This window comes from Pempheris klunzingeri, chromosome 17, assembly GCF_042242105.1.
Source record: "Pempheris klunzingeri isolate RE-2024b chromosome 17, fPemKlu1.hap1, whole genome shotgun sequence".
Taxonomy (NCBI): domain Eukaryota; kingdom Metazoa; phylum Chordata; class Actinopteri; order Acropomatiformes; family Pempheridae; genus Pempheris; species Pempheris klunzingeri.
Genome location: NC_092028.1, coordinates 9,028,049 through 9,049,743, shown reverse-complemented (window position 1 = coordinate 9,049,743; position 21,695 = coordinate 9,028,049). Strand labels below are relative to the sequence as shown.

Genomic DNA, 21,695 nt, shown 5'->3' with positions numbered 1-21,695 from the left:
TGTTAAGTGAATGGAAAGGGCTGAAAACATAAAGATGTGTCCTTCTCTGCTTAAATAATGAAATGTGAAGTGACCGCTGCTCTGATTAAACAGATGAATTGAATTGATACAGACATTTTCAAGCCAACTTAAACTCCATTAAACCATCAGGACACATTAACAGCTGCCACTCTTGGGCTGCTCCTGGCTGTTTCTGGCAGTCTTTGGTACAAGAGGCCTCTGTAATGTCCGTCCCTGAAAGGTAAATGTTCCACACCTCCTGTAGTCCAGCTGCTGCAGCTTCATAGCTCCTGTCTCGGTCCAGAGTACAGCGCACCTGGAAATAGCGATCAAGAACGTCAAGGATGGAATCTGCGGCAGAGGCTTCCCCACTGTCCACTTCCGACTGGATGGAGGCGATGATGCGGCAGGGGGCCGAGCTTGGGGAGCGCTGCGTCAGTAGTTGTGTGAGGAAGGCAGCGCTGTCGCACAGCAGCGCAGACAGGTGTGCAGCGCAGGACTGCTCTCCTGGGTGGAATCCACTGTGGCTTCCACCTCCAGGACCACACAGGTAGCCCTCTAGCCTGTCGACGATGATCAGCGAGGGGGGTGTGGGAGACGTGTTGGTGGACTCGTGAAGGCTGGCCACCTGCTGCAGCAGCTCCTCCACCGTCCTGGGATAGCAGAACTTGATTTTCTTTAAAAAAAATAAAGAGTGAGAGAGAAGAAACTAAATTGGCAGACAGAAACGATGCACAGTAGCTGGTCAGGCATTCAATTCATTGTTTAGTCTAAGAAATGTCAAAGAATAGCAGAAAAACATTTCCTAACATATTTTACAATCAGACTGTCACGCTATTTTATTCTCACACTAGTTCACTATCTAACTCTCATACTGTATTCTGCTGGGGGGGGGGGATGGAGCCAGAGATGTAAACAGACTCAACAAACTGATAAAGGAGGTCGGCTCTGTCACTGGCTACCAACTGGACTCATTTACTGAGGTAGCAGACAGGAGGACTCTGAACAAACTGTTAACCATCATGGACGACCCAGAGCACCTCTCTGCCAGCAGCAAATCACTCCTGACCAAAGCAACAACTGTTTGCCGAGCAGGGACCTCTCATCGTGGTGTCTCTGTCTCTTTCTAATTGCACTCCGTCCTGCTAATTATTCTACACTGCACATCAATGTATGTATTCCTTCCTCAAGTGTTATTACTTTTCATTACTGTGTGTTTATTTTATTTATTCTGCTGTAATGATACAATTTCCCCGTCTGGGATCAATAAAGTACATCTATCTATCTATCTATCTATACATACAAGTAAATGTTTGGATTTTTTTGCTTTAAAATGACTGACACGATAAGCCATTCATCAAAATAGTTGCTAATAGACTTTCTGTCTATTGACTAGTCGATTAATCAACGACTCCTGTGCCTCCATTGTCAACACTAGATCCTAAGCTTTGGCCCGAGACTCGACACCCAGTACACACAACTCATAACCAGCTCTTCGTGATGGCTAATTTATTAAGAGGTGACAGATATTTGCACACAGTTTGAGAGGAGCCTTTACCTTCAAACTCTCCGGGCTCAGGCTTGGAAGACATTTCTGCAGAGACACCGGAAGGCTTTGAATTTGTGTCTGGGTGAAGAACACCACTCTAATCCCCATCTCGGCCGCAGCTGTCACGGCCGCCAGCAGCAGCACGGAGCGGCTGATGATGCGCTCTCCGACCACCAGCGTGCTGCAGCCTGCCGGTGACGGAGGAGCGACGCGGGGGTCCTTCGTCACGTCTGTCTGGGACACGAATGTCCTAAACACGAGTGTCAAAATGTCTGCCATGAATGGCGCTATGATATAAGATGATGTTCCTATGTGTGTGTCTGGTAAAGGTGTCCACGTTGAAGTTTCCCGCGTCTGTTTACATGTTGCTCGTTGGTGTTCGGGCTGTTGCGGTCCGGGTGAATAGCACTTCGGGTAGTGTACCGTTCCGCCACGGTTCTCGGTGTACACCGTGGGTGTTTGTCGCTATTTTAACTAATGTGTACCCATGTGGTGCACGACTGTGTTTAGTACTGTTTTACAAACCGGTGGTGTGGGAGCGACGCGCAGAAACTGCGTCTGTTTCAGTGCTTCCTGTTAGGTCTGACAACTTCCGGGACACCGGGTAATCACAACATCAGCTGTTGTGGCCAAGATGGCGCATAGCCTGGCGGAGTTGGACGTTGCCCTGGACGCTGACCAAGCAGGGGACCAAGGGAAAGGCGTTTTGAGACGTTGCAGAGGGCGACCCAGGCTGACGGACTCCGACCGAGCCCAGAGGCGTCTCGAGTCCCGAAAGAAGTACGACGTGCGGAGGGTGTACCTGGGAGAGTCGCACAAGCTGTGGAGTGAGCTCCGCAGGCGGACCAGTCTGAGTGATGCCGGACTGGCAGAGTACCTGATCCTGCTCAACTCCACCTACGGAGAAAAGTACCAGCAGAAATACTGCGGGTAAGATCTTCCTCTCAAAGCAATGCCCACTTTATTTTCCACAAGTTAATGTCACTAACACCGCCTTGCACGCGGTCATCTAAACGTTATTAGCCATCCCCCTCTTCTCTGTCACTTAGTGTTATTTCACCTCTGACAACTCTGGCTTCATTGAGTGGGTGTCCTAGTCTGTTTAACCCAACCAGTCACTGACCAAATGAGATGTTTTTGCCAACAGGAAGAAGATTTCTCCAGAAGTCTCAGTGAAACAGAAGCAAGGTGAGTGAGGAAGAGAAAAGCAGATGTCATGTTGGGTGTCCATGCATGACCACACCACTATAGTGTTAATCCATCAGTCCGGGCAGACATGAAACATCCAGAGTTTGTTTGCATTTCTTAAAAAGCAGCTACTAATCCTGCTTCAATGACTTTTACTACGTTAGGCAGCCAAAAAGTACCAATAAAATCTTAGAAATGACCGAATTAAAAACACTACGGCAAAATTTTACATCAAAATTATGAGCTAGTGAGTCTATAAGTCTATATACTTTAACTAATTTGACGGAACATCTCAAAACATTTCATTATTTTGACCCACAGATCAAAATTTTGACTTACACACCTCTATTAGAGCTGAACCTGTTAGTCGATTGAGCGATTATTTGATTGACAGAAAAGAAATCTGTAACTACAGCGAACATTGCATATTATGTGTAATCCTTCAGGGTCAAATGAGAAGCATGACCACGTTCCAACCTAAAATGTGAGGTTTTGCTGCTCTGTGTCATAATGAATTAAAAATGTTTGGTTTTAACCTTGGGCTTTAGAAAATTGTCACCACTTTCTGACAAAATGATCATCATGTTTTATCGATAACATAAATAACTGTTAGGATTAGTTGCAGCACAAAACTTAATATCATTTAAATTTGACTCAGAAAGTCAAAATCCGAATATAATATCTCCTAATTCGGCTTGAAAAGTATTGGCTAAGTAGATCATAATGTTGATTTAGTATCTATATTTTCTCAGTCCTGACTTTTTGTCCACTTTTTTCATTTCTTGGCATATATGGTGTATATATAATATTTAGTGGCATTCAAAAGATAAGTTCATTCAACATTCATTTGTAGATTCCAATAAATCCTCTGAAACTTGTCTGCGATTGTCCTTCTGCCTGACATTTGTTGTCTCCCAGGCAGGAAAGAGCGAGTGTCCAGCCTCCAGAGCCTGGTGTGTTGGTACCAGGAGCACTCCCACTCCTGCCCTCATGAGCCCCAGCTCAGCGCCCTGGAGCCCCAGCCCAACTTCTCCACCGCTGCTATCTGGCAGTGTGAATCCAACCACTCGTTCGTGCAATACCTTTTCTCGCCACTGAGGCATGCAAGTGACTCTGAACATGAAGAGGAAGTGAACAGGGAGGGCGATGGAGAGAGTGCAGTAAAAACAGACCTGCCTGTGGCCAAAGGCATAGCGAGCAGGAGAAGAAGGACGGAGGCTCCCAAACAGTTCAAAGGTGCAGAATCATCATCACTTTTTGTTGATATCCTGAGTAGATAAATGTATAGCAGTATAATCATCAACCAGCTCTTTTTATTTATCTGCTTTGTGGTAGATGCAGGAGAAAATGTGGATGTTTCTGAGGTACCGTATACAAATATGAGCCCGACAGAACAGACTGCAGTTCTGAACCACCAGCCCAGCAAAGAGACCTCCTCCAAAGATGTTCCACTGACAGGACATCCTGTCTGGGAGATGGAGATGGTCATGGAGCGACCGCAGGTGTCCCCTGCAGCAGCATTTCACTCCGTCCCCTCAGAGGAGGAGGATGAGGATCTGAGGCCGGTCAGCGACGGAGGAGAAGAAGGAGAAGAGATCGGGACTGCGCCGCACGGTTACGAGTGCGTTACTGTGACGGCCTCCTTAGCCGACAGACTGGAGAAGACGGACGAGGACGCGGTGCTGTCTGGGAGCTTGAGCGGCTCGGTCCGACTGGGGGCTCAGACGGAGCTGTCAGTCCCGCCGCCCATGCAGGTACAAGAGCAGAGTGAGCTGTTTGACCCTCAGACTCTGCAGACGGTGGTGACCAGCTGTGAGATTCCTGACCAGAGGACCACTTTGGAAGGCTCACAGGTGGGTGAACGAGTGCCTTGCAGAGATGTTGGGGCACACCAAAGACTGTGCTATTTATTTTCTCAAGAGTTACTCTCCTTTTTCGATCTCTCTAGCTGATTATCATCACTGGCCCCAGCTACGAGGCCCTGGCATCAGAGGGCATCCAGCTCAACATGGGAGGTGGGAATGTGGAAGAAGTGACCTGCACCGTCATCGGGGGTGTGACCTACAACCCGGTTTGCACGTCTGACTCAAAACTCAGATCTGTAGAGGATGAAGACTCTATGACAGGTATACTTCAGTCTGTGCTGGCATAGCATTTTTTGGGTTCTACTCAGAATGCTTACAGGATGGCTGAACTACTGGCTGCACCTTCATTTTGTGACCCACAGGGTTAATTTGCTTACACCACTGAAAGAAGTAAGAATCAGTACAGTATACATGGACATGAAAACCCAGGTGGTTTTTTTGTATTCACTGCAAATATCCTGTTATTCCATCGAAACTATGATAAAACTCCTTGCCAGTATTCTGTGCGTGTATGCACGTAAGATAAAATGGTAAATGGTTTGATGCCCTGAAATTATTGTGAAATTAGGAATCAGACATGTTTGATTAACACAGTTGAGGAATTGGCTATAAATCCAGATATTTGATCCTGGAAGAGCAGCTGGAAACAAACATCTACTTGTGCTCCACACATTACTGTAAGTGAGCCACAAAACAAAGCTGCAGTCAGTAGTGACAAGGCAGCCTGCTGTAATGTGAGCAGAGTTGCTTTCAATTTTGCATAATATTTCAATGACATTTCACAGGTGAACCACAACTTCACAATACTGCTGTTGGTGGAGAAGTCTATGTAAATCCTATTCAGATGTTCCTGCAACAGCACATTCACACCGACGTCCTGTGTGGATGTTGTACAAATACTATGTGACATTATACAAAATGTTGTAAAAAACCACGAAGAGAAAGCTGTCGTCCTGGTTTTATTTAATACAATCAATCAATCTTTATTTATATAGCGGCAATTCATAACAGCGTTATCTCAAGACGCTTTACATAAAGAGCAGGTCTAGACCAAACCCTTTAATTAACCCTGGAGAACCCACGGGGTCAAATTTGGCCGCTATTAATTGCTGCTACCCAAAATGAACAAACATAAAAAAAATTGTCAAATTTAACTTCAAAAACCCAGAGTGCCACTTCTGACCCCTGCATAGAGACACTTAGTGGATGAATATTGAACTGACATGAGTCAGAGTGGTAGTGACAAGATGACTGACCACATGCTGTTCCGTTGAGCTGGAAACCTACCCAAACAAAATCGTCTTCTCAGCAAACCAGTGGTTGGTAAAATAGTGTATTTTTTGTTAATCTATTTAGTATTAGCTTGCAGAATGCCTAGAAGTACGTTTTATATTCTTTTTGGATAAATTAGCAACTCTGAGCTAGTTCAAAAAACGATGGGCCAAAAATGACCCTCTGGGTGTGTGGGTTAAAAAATGTCGGGTCAAAAATGACCCTTTGGTTCTTTGAGTGACTTTGTAGATGGAGAATGGTGACAGTCCTGTATTTGGCTAAAGCCTTGAAATAAATTCATTTGTATAATATATTTTACTAAGTTACCTCAGTAGTACAGGGCCAGAGACTAATACTTATAATAACTATAATGATATAATAACTTATTACTGATTTTATATATAAATATATATAATAAGTAAATTGCCGTCGATGTGCTGTGTGCAAGGACCTCAAAACTGAAATGCACTGTGAAAAATGTGCAGTTCCTCTCTGCATCAACAAAAAAAGAAATTGTTTCAAAGACTACCACAATGTCTAGTGTGAGTTCCTCTCTCTAGCAGAACAGATTTTTTGATAAGCAAAGACCCATGGTGTTAGTTTTTTGGCCTTGTGTTCTTGTTTCCATTGGCCAAAGTGTGTTTGTACATTTGAAATCCAGTTCTAACATGCAACAAATAAAGCAAAAAAACCATTGTTAAATGTAGCTGTGTGGTTAACTGATTATTTTCCTAAGTTTAAAATAGTTTGCATTGACAGTGTTTGTTATTGTGATTCTTTGAAATGATACGCCTAAAGCCCAATGGGTCAAATTTGGCCCTAATCCTAAATTAGGGAATAAAGGGTTAAAATTGAAAAAGTGGATATGTTGGTGTTCAGTGAACTTATAGCAGTCATTTAATGCATAGTTCATAATTTTCCAAAGAAGAAAAGGGTTCTTGGGTTCTCCAGGGTTAAGAGAGAGACCCAACGATTCAGGAATTCAACATTAACTCCCCTTTAACGGGAAGAAACCTCGAACAGAACCAGGCTCAGAGGTGGGCGGCAACACAGAGCTATTACAATTGCTTTACTAATTTTATACAGCGATATTGTAGTCACTGTAAGTTGTATAATGTAAATAACATCAGAATAGAATGGATAATGATATCCTTCACCTTAGTAGAGAAATAACTGATGTCTCTCTTTCAACACTCAGAAACCTGGATCATGTTTCATACGATATTCTGAACTGTATTAAAACCAGCATCATCATGTTGGGTGCTCTAGTGTGCATGTAAAGGCACTAACTGACATGTTTTGATGAAATGACACAGACCAGAAGTTGAACTGAGAAACTAAAATATAATTCGATTATTTAGCCATGACAAGTTCCAGCGGATTTCTGGTTTAGGGCACCAAAATGGCCAAAAACGGCCCCGCGTGTGACGAGTCCTTTAATAATCAGTTTTTACTCTGCCTACCTGCAGGTTTAAGTGACAAACAGCTGCTGCAGCCCACTGGTGACGCCCTGGAGCTGGGAAGCGACAGAGAGCTGCAGCGAAGCCTGAGCAGGTTAGTGGCCCACACACTCTGCCCGATGATGATACCCACACAGAGCGAGAAGGGGTTCATGTGCCGGAGCTCAGCAGAGATGATAATCCAACTCCCCTCAACTTTTTGTCCTCTTGTTAGTGTGAACTAAGTCTGCAGCATCTGTTTTCTGCAGTGTCAGGTCAAAGAGAAACCGACGAGGCCCAGTCATCGACGCGGACGGGATGCTCAAGATGTTCCACTGTCCATACGAGGGCTGCAGTCAAGTCTATGTAGCTATTAGCAGCTTTCAGGTTAAACTACATTTCTTTTACTCATAATTAACCTTTCAGCTTTGGTTTGATTAAAATAACCAGCTTTTCGATTCACTTTCCTCTCTGTAGAATCACGTCAACCTAGTTCACAGGAAAGGGAGGACCAAGGTGTGCCCCCATCCAGGCTGTGGGAAAAAGTTCTACCTTTCAAACCACCTGCATCGCCACATGATCATCCATTCAGGTGGGCCCACAAGCTTGACGCGCTTGTCATGTCCGAATCTCCTCTTCGGGGAAAAAAAAACCTCCAAACGTAACAGAATCTTTTTGCAGGGGTCAGAGATTTCATCTGCGAGACGTGTGGAAAATCGTTTAAGCGAAAGAATCACTTGGAGGTTCACAGGCGGACCCACACAGGAGAAACACCACTCCAGTAAGTGGCTAAAGATGGAAACAGATCTTGTCATTGCACATTTTGTGCACTGAGCGTGTTAGAAGTTCCAGTCTGTGACACTTTGGGACTGAGCTCAGTTAATCCCATTGATGCAAAATAACAAATAGAATTTTTTACTACAACACGGCCTGTAATCATCTGCATGATCATCAATATTCTGTTTTCTTTCCTGTTCTTTCTTTCTCGTCTTCTCATCCATGTGATCTGCCAGATGTGAAATCTGTGGCTACCAGTGTCGCCAGCGTGCGTCCCTCAACTGGCACATGAAGAAACACACTTCGGAGGCCCACTACAACTTCACCTGTGAGTTCTGCGAGAAGAGGTTCGAGAAGCTGGACAGTGTTAAATTTCACAAGCTAAAGAGCCACCCAGACAAGCAGGCGACCTGAGGCGTTCAGACGCTGGCGATAGGAGCTAAAACAAGTACGGGTTGGCCCTAGGAAACCAAAGGACTTCCAGTAAAGAGACAGACTTTCCTTTGCTGTATTTGTTGCCTCTCATGCCCACGATGATGCGAACATCACCTGTGAACACAAAAAGCAGTGGATAAAGGCAAAAGCGAGCCAGTCTAACAGCTATGCAGGACACAAGCTGTCTCAGAGTATAAAGCCCAAGCATGGGTTTTGGACATATTTGGTACAGCGGCGGGGAAAAAAGCTTAATCCACTGTTTATTAATGATGTCCAGTTGACAATTCGCTAAACCCTTCCTCCAAACAGCTCGTAGCTTCACAACCATAACGGGGCTCATTGAGTTAGATTGCTCTACATGTTGAAGCAGCGCATGGCTGTCGGAAGAGATACACTCTGTTTATCTGCTCCATCGTAAGCTACAGGCATTAGCATGGCCTGCTAATTAACTTACTACCTATGACAGTAACCTGCCATTACTTCCAATGGCAGTAGCATTTCATACTACATTATTTTTGATGTTACAGGTTACGTTAATGAGAGAACGTCCACTGTTTAGTATGTAGTGGAAGCAGGTCCACAGGGTGCTACTGTGTCATTGTTAGCGGCTGTGTCCTACTGTTTATTGGACTTCAGAAAGCTTACATTCCAGTCACCCCAGCTAAAATTGAGGGGTGGGGCTTAGCGGATGGTCAACTAAAAGTTCAATAGAATAGTAGATCTGTCCATTAAAGGAAAGGGTTTGTAGGTTTAGAAAGTGTTCTGCAGTGACAAGCTGGTATGGTCCTTTAAAGATTAAGTACGATTTAAATACGGTTGCAACACACCATCAAGAAAGATTACTGATGACATACCAATGTGAAGGCTATAAAGTATCAGATATCAATACGTGTGTGTGTCAAATATACTTGAAATGAAGGCTGTGAAATTAACATTGAGGTTGAAGCGTTTGCCTGTTGCACAACACTGATCATTCAACATTCAAAAAATTGAGCATCTCTCATGTGGGTTAGGAGAGCAGTCTTGATCTTACATTTTCCTCATGCGAGTGAGTCCACCATGCCAGCGTCCTGGCTCACGGAGACAGATGAAAAGATCTGTGAGTTTAATGTGACAATTTCTCAGGAAAGTTCACCTCAGTCCTCTTGTGTCCCTCTCTTATGTTGTGTCTGTATTTTAGTTTCTAAGCAAATGCACTTTTTCTCTCTTTTGTTAACTGATGAGTCACTAAAATATGTGAATATGACTCATATTTGTATTGTGTCTTTTATTGAAAGACATTTGTTTGACAGGAGTGGTTAATAACAAGCAGCGTGTTCTTGCCTCTTGCGTAATATGCTTGATATCGTGAGTGAGTGAGTGAGTGAGTGAGTGAGTGAGTGAGCATAAATAGTAAGAAAAGGTATGAAAAGTGTAAGTGTCAGAAAATGACCCTTTCAGTCAGCTAAATGTTGGATGTCTAAGTGGTTTCTGGATGTTTGTCTAAATGCAAGGTTTACTAATAAGTATGACTTTGTGTCACAAAAGAGTACCAAGACAGGACATGATCAGGGGCTCAATTTTGTGATATTAAGAGTCAAATATTTATTAATATAAAGTGATTTTGACAATGTCAATATGTGAGGGTTTACTATTATGTAATAATTTGCTTCATATAGGCCCATTCCACACCTATTCTAATCAGCAACACAAAAATGTCACGGCTATTAACAAGCTATGACTGATCATCAGTATTCTTCTGTAAATCATCCATCCTCCCCTCTTATGCAGTTGAGTTAGTAATTTCCACGTGTCACGCCTTCTCACTGTTCTTTTATCTCTGTTTAAAAGCATTGTGAAGTTCAGATAAAGCAAATATCACACTGTACACTGTAAGAAAAACAAAAAAACACAAAGCTAAAGTCTGTGGCGCATTCAACTCACTCATTTAACCAGGCACCTGACGGCTCTCTACAATTATGGAGAGTGATAAAATGTAGTGCTAAGCATGACAATTTTATTTATATTCCATCAAAATTAAAACACATTGCCCAACACTTCTCACTGATTTGCACCTCGCTGTGTGGGCACTATGAAAGTAAGACATTTTATTAATACTGACTAAGAATACAGTCAATAAAATGCAAGATGTCACACATAGCAATAAAAGGAAAGATAAAAGAAAGAAAAATGGCACTGACAAACGCAGCACCCAGCCTGCCGTCGCAAAAACAGGTTTGAAAACAACCACCTAATAACCTGAGGTTTGACTGGATGGTAGACAGTGAGCAGGTACGACACGTAATTGGAGGCCAAATCATTAAGTGCTTGAAAAAGAAAAGAGTAATTATTCAGCCTTGCACTAGTTGCACCAATGCGGCAACTTCAGTGCATGAGTAATATGATCAGCTTTGCATGCACAGGTTTTGAATGAGCTGGAGGCTTCCTATTGTTCGTTTGGGTTATTATCAAAGAGAGCATTCTACTCTACTGTGGTCTGTGCAAATCAACACGTCATCGAAGTAAACAACGTCTTTTACCTTTCTGGAAAAACACTTCAGAGCCAGCTTGAGAGCTTGTAACATTAAATAAGTGATTAAGTGATAAATTGCTGCCTCAGGTATGTTATGAACATGACTTTTTAAGTTTAGATTAAATGTCAGAGTAACTGAGTTTCTTAACTTGCTCACAGTCACTCAAAGATACTGCAAATCTCTCAGACTTTAATCAACCAGAAACAAATCTGACTAACTAAACAACTGATATCATCACATCATGCAGATACACTTCACCAGCTTTTTTATGGGACTGAGCTGACTAGAGGAGAAATGTTTTATCATGTCATCAGCATATAAATCAAAGTGTATGTTTCCTTTTAATGTTTCCATGGGGGGGGGGTATGAATTTAAAAGCAGTGTTCCTTTGATTGACTCTTGTGGAACCCCTGACGTTTGCTTCAATAGATTTAAAACTACCAATTTGATGAGTCTTTTAATCACCTGTGTTAAAGGCAGCAGTAAGGTCAAGTAAAACACAAGCTCACACTGAATTACTGTTGATCTTAAGGTCATTGTTTACTTTGAAAAGGGCCATTTTAGTGCGACTCTTGAATCTGAAACTAGACCGAAACACATTGTATACACTGAGGATAAAAAATATATAATTGTCCAACTGAGGCTGAAAGTTCATTCTTGACCTTGGAGTTTACAAAACTCAAAACAAGGCCAAGGTCATAGCTTTTCTGGATGTTTTGGTCACATTTAATAACCTTCCTTGCCAGGTTGAGTTGTCCAGTTGTTATTCAAATTTAGATGCTCATAGCACTTTAAATGGCCCGAATATTAGAAATGTCGACATGTTCACTTTCATGACAGTTTGGCAAAAACCCATATGTGCTGAGACAGATAATACAAAGCTACTAAATGGACCTCGCGGTTCAGGGTCATAGTGGTTCTAGGACTGACCCAGGTGGAACCCCTAAGAAAAGTTTGTTTCAAGAGGTTTAAAACTACCAATGGAAACGAAATAATGCCAAATATGATATCTTGACCACTTCAAAGGCAAGGCTAAACACCCCCACCCGCTGAAAACCTCCCCCACCACGATGTCCGCCATTGTTTAAAGCACATAACATGTTCTGTCCTTCTAGAACGGAGCATTCAGAAAGAGCAGTTGCAGCAGCCATGTCTGCTATGCTTTGAACATTAAACCACGTAAACCTGAATTGTATACCAGTTTGAAAATGAGCAGAATATGGGACCTTTAAGGTCATTAATAACTATGATAAGAGCTGTTTCAGTATTATTGTTAGATCTAGAACATAGTACACTCTGTGGATTAAAAGATATTTCAACTTTTCATTTGAGGATCGAAAGATTTGACATTGGCCTGTAGTTGCAAATTACAAATGGTTACAATAATACATTTTTTGTCGTATTTACAAACTCTTTTCAAATGAATATCTTGAAACCGAGGCACATGAAAGGCTGCTGTGACTGCATACAGGTGATCTCTCTCTCACTTCCCTCCCTCGGGGCCAGCCTAACTCTATGGTGATGCAGGATATTGTTGAATGCTTTGGTCACGCCCACCTGCTCCCCCTCCCTTTCCAGTACTTATAACCAACAGGCAGCCTTAAAATAACAGCAGAAAGCCGAGAAAGTCACTCAGAGTCTCTTTTCTATCTAACGGAGGGACAGAACCAAAGGAAGCTGGGAGACAGAGGGTATATTGTGGGTCATTTTCAGGGGACAGAAGAATAATACACTCCTGTATTCCTGTTATCTCACAGTCAGCCTGCTCCCACAGCAACAGCCTCCATCACCGGAGTGAAGGAGTCTAAACAGTGACCCAGCCTAGGAGCACGTCCTTGGATATCTCCTGTTAAAGGTAAGCCGAAGAATGACTTAACTTACACTAACTGATTTAAAGTTATATGGAATCCTCTCCGTGTGAGTTTTAGGGCTTGTGGTTATTTTTTAAGTGCCGTACCCACACTGGGAGAGTTCTATCCAACAATGATCCTTTGTCTCCTGAGACCTGCCCGTAATTATTCCACTCAATGGCGTCCTTTGAGATTTGTCTGTCTATGTTTTTGATGGAAGTTGGTCAGCCAGAGACAGTTCAGAGGTTCTCTTGATCGAAGACTAACAAATACAGACCATGTATCTGCTGACAGTCAACACACACACACACAGTGCAATGTTAAATATATGATCTCTAAACAAAAGCATTTCCTTAATGTGCTAAAGACATTATAGAAGTGCACACTACATCCTTTTTCTGACTTTGCTGGACCGCTTTAAGATCTGCATGTGACTCTAGCTTGTTAATACATCACCAGGCTGACTCCTGGGTGTCAGAGTGCAATCACTGACCACAAGGAAGTGGGAAAAGCTCAGAGGAGTGAAATGATTGAGGGAATTTGGGGAGTCAAGGCAACCACTTGTAATGTCTCTGAGGACATCTCGGCCTCTGAATATATGATTAACTTGACAACAACCAGCTTTAACGACTGAGGCAGGCTAAATGAACCGACAGGCCACTTCCTGCTTTGGATTTATTTGATATATTATAGGTTTTAGGGAATGAAAACAAAAGGGTGAAGTAGAGCAGTAGGTATCGCACAAGGGATATCCCAATTCTCAAGAAAGCAGCCTGTTGTTATACACAATAGGGTTCTGCTCAGTCATTGTTGTTTGGGATAACAATTTATCTGTTTTGTCACACCACACAAAGGGCACTGTTCCCCAGCTGGGGTGTCCACACACACACATTTGGAAATGACTATCTTGAGGCGACTAGAGCAGCAGAGGTTGTAAAAGGGGGCGGGAGGAGAAGATCTGGAGATAGGATACAGTGAGTGTGTGCTAATGAGTCAAGATGATGAGGAAAGCTAGATGTTATGTATTTGTGCAAAAAGAGAATGTGTTGTGCATGCATATGTCAACAGATATAGAGGTGGTCAATGGGCTGTCCCGTTGTAATGTAGCTCCACTCTTCTTTAGTATTAGCACCTTAAAGTCGAACTCACAGTATTAGGTGTTTCTTTGTTTCTTTAATATACTGAATTTGTGTCCAAAACGTTCTAAATTTGAAAGCAAAAAAGGAACGTTGCTGAGAGAGGAAATATTTCCATGACAGCTTACAGTTGATATGTAACTCGCTTTGGTTCCTTTCTGCATTTGCATACCACTGGCCCAGTAAAGCACTTAGGAGAAAAATACAGTGGGGCGTGCTTCCTCAATCATCATCTGTTTACTGCCATTCATTTGAAATTAAACAAAGTCCTCACCTTAGCTCCATGAAGGGTGATATGTGTGCAGTAAATGTCCTTAATGGAATTGAAAGACTCAGAGTACTCTTGAGTGTTTGAGAAAGATAAGCTATTAAGCTTACAAAGGGTAAAAGGTTAGGGGTTGGGAAAGTGGCAGGTGTTTTCCCCTCTTCTGCTCTGTCTGTCTCACGTCCTCACACAGGAAACAGCACAATCCCACTGTTAATTTGTCACCTAAATGGCAGCGCATAATGACATAGTGAAACTTGGGACAACACATCATCAGGATGACGTACGTAAAGCACCAAAAGAATAAAAGAAGCCACGGTGCAGTAAAGTCAATGTTACCGCTGCATTAATGTGTGTGCATTTTTACAGCTGTAGATGTTTAAGGGTGAGCCTTAGGTATCAACCTATCCCAGGCACTGACCATCTCACACAACTCAGACTACCTATGTGCCCGTTTTAGTAAGAGCTTTGCTCCCCCCGCCATATGAAGCTTAAATAAGTAACCGCTTTTTAATTTACAAGGAATCCAGTCTGTGGTGTGTTTCAGTGTCAGTCCATGTTTGTGTCTCTTGTCGTGTGACCCCTGCAATTCAAGCGTCGCTCTAAATCTAATACAATTTGTTTGCTTTACTTGTGTGATATTTATGTGCCTACTATGGAAAAGAATTTCCTCCCTGCAGATAAATAAACTATCATCTATCCTGGAATTGATTAATAATAACGTTTAAAGTTAAGGCTGTTAAATATGTGTCATATGAAGTGTGTATGGAAGTGATGGGAGTAAAAAAACCATGAAAGCTGAACAGCATTGGCTGACCAATGTCCTTTTACAGTTTGTTTCCCTCTATAGGTAGAACAGTCTGCAGCCAAAATGGGATGCTTTGGATTCCTCAAAGTCATGATGTTTGTTTTCAACGGCATTATTTTTGTAAGTTTTGAAGTTTAATTAGAAATGTTTAAAATGTGATTTTATTTTCCAGAGAAAAGACACCAAAATGAATTAAACGACACATATAAATTACATTTGAGTTATCAACATGTGCAACATCTAAAATAAGCTCTGCAACTGTATTTCACATTTTTACTGGCAGAAATACATCAGAACTTCAGTAATTTAGTATTGCACTTCCATTAAGTTGTTGGACTTGTGACAGCCATTACATTTTGACTTTTAGTCCCTTCCCTGTTTGGTAAATGTTTAAACGTCTGAACTCAACACTGAAGATTTTCCCCACTTCTCCTCCTCTCCCCCGACACTCTCCCTCAGTTGGCGGGTGCTGCCATCCTGGGCGTGGGGATCTGGGTGAAGGTGGACAGCGGCTCCATCCTCAATTTTCTCGGGAAGATTGAAGACGCACCAGCAGAGCTCACACAGGTGCTCAATGTGGGCTACCTGCTGATTGCAATAGGAGCGCTCCTGCTCGTCATCGGCTTCCTAGGCTGCTGTGGAGCCATCAGAGAGAGCAGGTGTATGCTGCTGATGGTAGGCTGCTGTCTGTTACTTTATAGAGGCTTAAAGGAACCATCTGACATTTTGGGAAAAACACTTATTCATGTTCTTGACTGAAACCACTGTGCACTAAATCCGAAGCTGCATCATATCTGTACATAAAGATCATTCTTCAGCGATTTCTCTAAAGGAGGCACATTTGTCGAAAGCAAAGATATAAAACCTACACTGCATAACCCTTGTTCTAAAGAGCGATAAAATGAAAAGTGAGAAGTAGTGAGCTTTAAATGTTAAATGGTAGGCAGATTTTGTTACATCCGGACAAGGCCAGGCTAGCTGTTTCCATCTCTTTCCAGTCTTTGTGCTCAACTAACTGTCAGCCGGTGGTAGCCTAATTTAACTGCACGGACATGAGAGTGGCCCCACCTTCTCATCTAACTCTTGGCAAGAAAGAGATACGAGTTATTTTCTAAAAAACTATTCCTTCAAAATGTAAGCACCGGTTAATGGTGCATGCAAATTAATTCACAAGCAATATTCAATACTTTTCATCTACACATTTTAACTGAATTTCAGGAAATCTGCACAAGAAAACCTGAATTAATGTGAGTTTCCATCCACTACTGTTGTGTGAATAGTGGGAGGTGGTTGTCATATTTTGACTTTTCTAAATATCACTGTGGTTTACTATAGACTGAAATGTTCCCTCTTGAAAACATTGCTTTTAAATATCCCATTCTAGTCAAATGTTTAACATTTGGATCTTGTTCCTAGTTTTTCATCATAGTCCTGGTGGTCTTCATAGCAGAGGTTGCAGGAGCGGTGGTGATCCTGGTATTCAGACCTTTGGTAAGTTAACTATGGAGCATTTCCACACAGAAAGCAGTGTTAGCTGTATTTTCACAGGTACTGCCTTTTGGTGCTTGTATGCAAAGTTACTGTATGTTTGCATTTTAGGCAGACAAGCTGTTTGTCAAGATCGGCAAGGCAGCAGTTCAGAACATCAGGAAGGACTACGGGAAAAATCCTGACATCACAGGACTGTGGAATACAACAATGACCACAGTGTGTGATTCTGCTGAACAAACGTCACATGTGATCTTTTTCACCGCTTCACTGATTTCACCTTGTGTAACATATATCTCCGTTTGTGCCCACGTTAGTTACAATGTTGTGGATTCTACAACGCGTCAGACTTCATGGGCTCCCCGTATTATGTGGACCACGGCCAGTTATACCCCCCACAGTGCTGCCCAGGCCTCAGTAGCCCATGTCCGACGGCGGCTGATGGTGTCACGGTACGGGCTTTGGAAGTGGTAGAACGAGCAAAAACATCCATGTGCATGATCCAAAACTGTTTTGAATTGACTATTTTTTTGCCTCTATTCTTTATTTTACTTAGTCAATCTCTGGGTGCTTCCCAAAGATCAAGCAGCTGATTGATGACAACACAGTGGTTATTGTGGCTGTGGCCCTGGGAATCGCAGCTCTGGAGGTACGACCTCATCTCTCATCCTCTTCATTTAGATTAGGCTGAAGTGCCTAATCTAAATGAAGAGAGACAGTCAAGTGATTTTAAATTAAGCCTAATTCATAATTAAAATCAAAACTTCATTGGCAATGTAATGATTTACTTTTTAACTGCATGCACTAACATGTATCTTCTCCTCAGATATGTGCCATGGCCGTCTCCATGATCCTTTACTGCAAAATAAAATCCAGCAGGGGCTAACAGCGACTGGCAAAGGGCTAACAAGGATCACTTTAATTACTGCAGCCTTTCTACTTCCTATATTGCCTCATGAGGAGTGAAGGGCTATGCCTTTATCTTGCAAAACTGCCTCACCATTGAAGACAGTTAAAGTCACACCTTGTGCAATCAGAATCACATAACAAATCTATTTTTACTACATTTAAATCTATCTAATAGATCCCGCGTATGAATGTACTCTATCTGTTTCTTAAGAACACTACACTTTGTAAAACTGGCTACACACACTGTCATCGGAGATTATTTTAAATGTCAAACAGTGCTAATGCCTGTAACACATGGCCAGTTGATGACAGTCATGACAATAACTGTATGCATTGTGATAATGTAACAATGGCTGGGATGCTGGACACACAAGCACTGTTGTTAATGTCGTTGCCATGACGCAGCTTGTAAAATAGCAACAGAAATGGTACATTATTTGTATGTATGTTGTATGCCGATCAGTTTTGAAATGAAGTGCGAAGTATTTCTAGACCCTGGTGAGTTTTTGAGTTGGTTGCGTGCATGTGTGACTTCGTACAGAGGTTTTGAAGGGTGAGGAGAACCTACAAACTGCTGATAAAAAAAGTAGCTAAAACTCAATCTTCTATTCATAGTGGAATAAAAGAAAAGGCAATTTTTGGGACACTGATTTTCAGTGTAAAGCGTAACCTTTTAATGGTGAATTTAGCAACCATCAGCCATAGTACCATTCAGCAGGCTGCTGCTAAGCTAACATGATCAAGTCACCAAGAAGCAGTCTGCTTATGTGAGCCAAGCAGCAGCACTGTCACAATAAATCTAAATGATTTTGTCTCATAATGTCTAACATGTAGGTTGTATGACATCTTTTGTCTGCCCATAAACCCTGCATTAAAGTATTTAGTCCCTGTAGATTCATAATACAAATAATGTAAATAATAATGTTCCTGTAAATAAAAATGGGCATTGGGTACGGTTCATAATCACAGTAAACCAATTTGCTGAATGCAACTGTTGGACAAACATGAATTTATTATATATCACCTCACAAAATTGATTCAAATTCATCTTTTCATGGCAACACTAAGCTAACCAGACTGCCCTGTGTATAATGTGTACTACCTGTGACTGATGATAGTGCTCACCGTGGGGTTGCTTCATATCCCAGGGACCATGTGGGGGCCGCTGCACAGTTTATGTTTCCATAGTCATCCTTTGTTGGCCTTTGTTATCGCTGGTTGACGCGGAGATTTAAATGTAATTCTTGCTAGAAAAAGAACAGATAACGTTATCTCGTTTGTAGTGTGAACAAAGAAAGTAAAACATGACACAGCACGGGCCACACTGTGGCTTCAAGACTCAAATATAACTCAGAAAGGAATATTAACTTTGTTTGGCTAACCTTGACATTAACCTATGAGAACATTAGCCGTGTATAAGTATTATTAAATCTACGGGAGCTCAAATATTACCAGAGGATATTAACCACACTGTAACTCCAAATGAAGCCACTTTGTTAAAAGTAAAGAAAACTGTGAAACTGAAATTACTCGCAATTAACAACTGCGTCACACTAGTCCAGACAGTGTCTAAGAAACACTAAGAAACAACTGTTAATATAATCATTTTCCCCACATGGACACACAAATATCAAGGACCAGGTGAGGCTACAGCAGGTGAGTCTAAAATAAGATTCATAATGTTCAACCACAGGGAGGCACTACAGGCTTTCCACTGTCTGTTCCACATTTATTAATATGGTGGAAAACTATACTAATATAAGTTGGCCTTCTTGTTCTGTTACTTTATTTAAGTATTTCCAGTTTCTTTTACTCCAGTACATTTCAGGGTGAAATATTGTACTCTTTTTACCCCACCACAGCAGTGGCTACTGGTTACTTTACAGATGAAGATTTCACCTAAAAGAATATATGAAAAGCTTTTAAAATAAAATGTTAAATATTCAGCTAATGGATGCCAACCATTTTGTCCACCTTCAATAACTTTTTAAGGCCCAAAACGGCACAATCATCCAACAAATAGCAGCAAAGATTTGAGAAGAGACCAATACATGAACATAGATTTGTGTATCTCACCTGTGTTTTTATCGTCTGTTGATGAATCACTATTGGTATTAACAATCTAATTAGTCACAGGGGACTTTTCCCAGAGCAACTTTTGATACTGTGAGTAGTTTTTGCTGATAATCCTTTTGTAATGTCTAATGTCAGCAGTAGGGTTAGAGTAGTGGCTATGGCTATAATCAGAACCTGAACCCTTAAGTGTTGATATGTTGCTGAACACCTCGATGTAATGTGTTGTGGATGTGCACCAATAGGGGACTATTTAATAAAAAAAAGTTCCCCTTACATTTGTCTTTGTTGGGGAGTTGACAGCATTTGGTGCCATCTCATAGACTGTAATTACACTTCCTGTCCACAAGATGACAGACTATACTTTCAACTCAGTGTCACAAAAAGGAACTGGGTTGTTCATTTCAGGGTGTGTTGGAGCTTTTATGGGCACCAGGAGGAGTCACTTTAATAGGGCCCGAGCACCAAGCGGTGCGAGGACCCTATTGAAATGTAAGGAAATGCATCCGAAATAAATTGCAAGTTTGAGGGCCTAAACATACACAAAAACACATGAAACTTTGCACACGCATCAGTCGTGGTGAAAAATTACATATTTTATGTGTCTTGCAAATGGGCGAGGCAAAATGGCTCCATAGCGCCCCCTAATTTCAAGCCCCGGAACTGTGTTTTATGTACATGTACAAAATTTGGTGGGTTCATGTATCTCTTCAAGATGTACAAAAAAGTCTCTTGGAGCGATGACCTAAACCCAACAGGAAGTCGGCCATATTGGATCTTCCGTACATTTTGGCGATTTACAGGGGTCATAAATGAAAGAACTAGTCCGAGGGGGTTGAAGCGATACACTTCAAACTTGGTCAGCTGGTAGAAAAGACATTAACGATGAAAAGTTAAGTCTCTACAAAACTTTAACAGTGTGGGCGTGGCAAGCTGTCAAATTTCAGTGTCTCGCTATGAAACAGTGCCTCATAGGGGACACAGGAAGTGACATGTAACTTCTTCATGCACTGTCAAAAACCTGAGCCGCAGGGAAAGGTCAGTGTCCGGCAACAGGACGTAGCCGGGGCACAACCCTCCAACGCTACTTGCAGCTTTAATTCCTTCTTGCACTTTCATTTTGCAATTTGCTGAGGGGACTAGAAACAGGTGCACACCTACAATATATCCCATTACAGAGCTCAAAACAAATTAATATTAGGACGTATTCGTGGTGCACAGTACCACTTTCTTGTAAGGCACCCTTCACAAAAGGTTTATAAGCTGTATAACTAACTGTTATTAAATCAATTACTTATAGATCTGTTATAAGCCTTTCATAAAAACAACTTTGGAGATGTCAGGTTGTTAATAAACCGTTAATAAAGGGTTGTTTTATGTCATTCAAGTCTTTTTCATTAACTTCTCCAATGCCTAAAAAACATCATTCAACTCAAAACAACATATTACAATAAATCAACAAACACTGTCTGACTGCCTGTTAGTGTGTGAAGTGTGCACGTCTTATTAGATCATTATATCTCAGGGCTAAAAGTTGTAGTACAAACCAAGTGTTTCTATCTTTGATATATATTGATATATTTTTTAAGTAAATTGATAAAGAGGTTTCTTTCAGGTTGTCACATATGGGTGCGTTTAGATGCTGTGCACAATAGTGCCTCTACTCTTCCCTGTCTATGTTTTGTTTTCTAAAGGATCCCTCCACATGGTGAGAAAACAATGAGAAACTGAGATGCTTTGGGTTTCTATGTATGCAAAAGCTCTTGGGGTCTGTAGCCTGGAAAAAATGCTAAATAATCACCAAATACCAGGGCAATGAAACTTTCGATGCTTTAGCAAAGCAGGCTCTGAATTATGAGATCATTGACATTCCTGTAGGTAAATCTGAGGCAAAAGGGACAATCAAAAGAAGAGGGTGGAGAGGGTGGCTGACATTGTCCATGATGGCCTGCAGCATGTGTGCATCTCTCCAGTTCTCAGCTGTCCTGCTGCCTCCTCAGCAGACTGCAGCATGAATTTGTAGGATTGCACCACCTCAAAGTCCTTTCCTCGAATGCTGACTGGGTGAGGTGGGGGCTTAGACCTGCGAAAGTCCACGACCATCTCCCTGGTCTTGGAGGTGTTCAGG

The 21,695-nt window shown here is 41.9% G+C and overlaps 3 protein-coding genes across 3 annotated transcripts; 2 read left to right on the top strand and 1 right to left on the bottom strand.

Moving 5' to 3' along the window:
- Nucleotides 1–118: 118 nt before the first annotated feature.
- swsap1 (SWIM-type zinc finger 7 associated protein 1) lies at nt 119–1,912 on the bottom strand. Its single transcript, XM_070847411.1, has 2 exons — nt 1,559–1,912; nt 119–676 (listed from the first exon to the last, which is right to left on the bottom strand). Exons 1-2 carry the CDS (start codon nt 1,826–1,828, stop codon nt 119–121), a joined length of 828 nt encoding a protein of 275 aa, XP_070703512.1. The 5' UTR covers nt 1,829–1,912.
- A 271-nt stretch (nt 1,913–2,183) lies between these two features.
- Nucleotides 2,184–9,846, top strand: znf653 (zinc finger protein 653). Its single transcript, XM_070848043.1, has 10 exons — nt 2,184–2,479; nt 2,697–2,741; nt 3,660–3,973; nt 4,073–4,590; nt 4,686–4,863; nt 7,344–7,428; nt 7,583–7,700; nt 7,791–7,905; nt 7,995–8,094; nt 8,327–9,846. Exons 1-10 carry the CDS (start codon nt 2,184–2,186, stop codon nt 8,502–8,504), a joined length of 1,947 nt encoding a protein of 648 aa, XP_070704144.1. The 3' UTR covers nt 8,505–9,846.
- Nucleotides 9,847–12,666: 2,820 nt separating this feature from the next.
- On the top strand, nt 12,667–17,985 carry tspan34b (tetraspanin 34b). The gene is made up of 8 exons (XM_070847913.1): nt 12,667–12,893; nt 15,123–15,217; nt 15,557–15,772; nt 16,514–16,588; nt 16,697–16,804; nt 16,903–17,037; nt 17,142–17,234; nt 17,412–17,985. The coding sequence occupies exons 2-8, from the start codon at nt 15,161–15,163 to the stop codon at nt 17,469–17,471; spliced, it is 744 nt and encodes a 247-aa protein (XP_070704014.1). The 5' UTR covers nt 12,667–12,893; nt 15,123–15,160; the 3' UTR covers nt 17,472–17,985.
- Nucleotides 17,986–21,695: the final 3,710 nt, after the last annotated feature.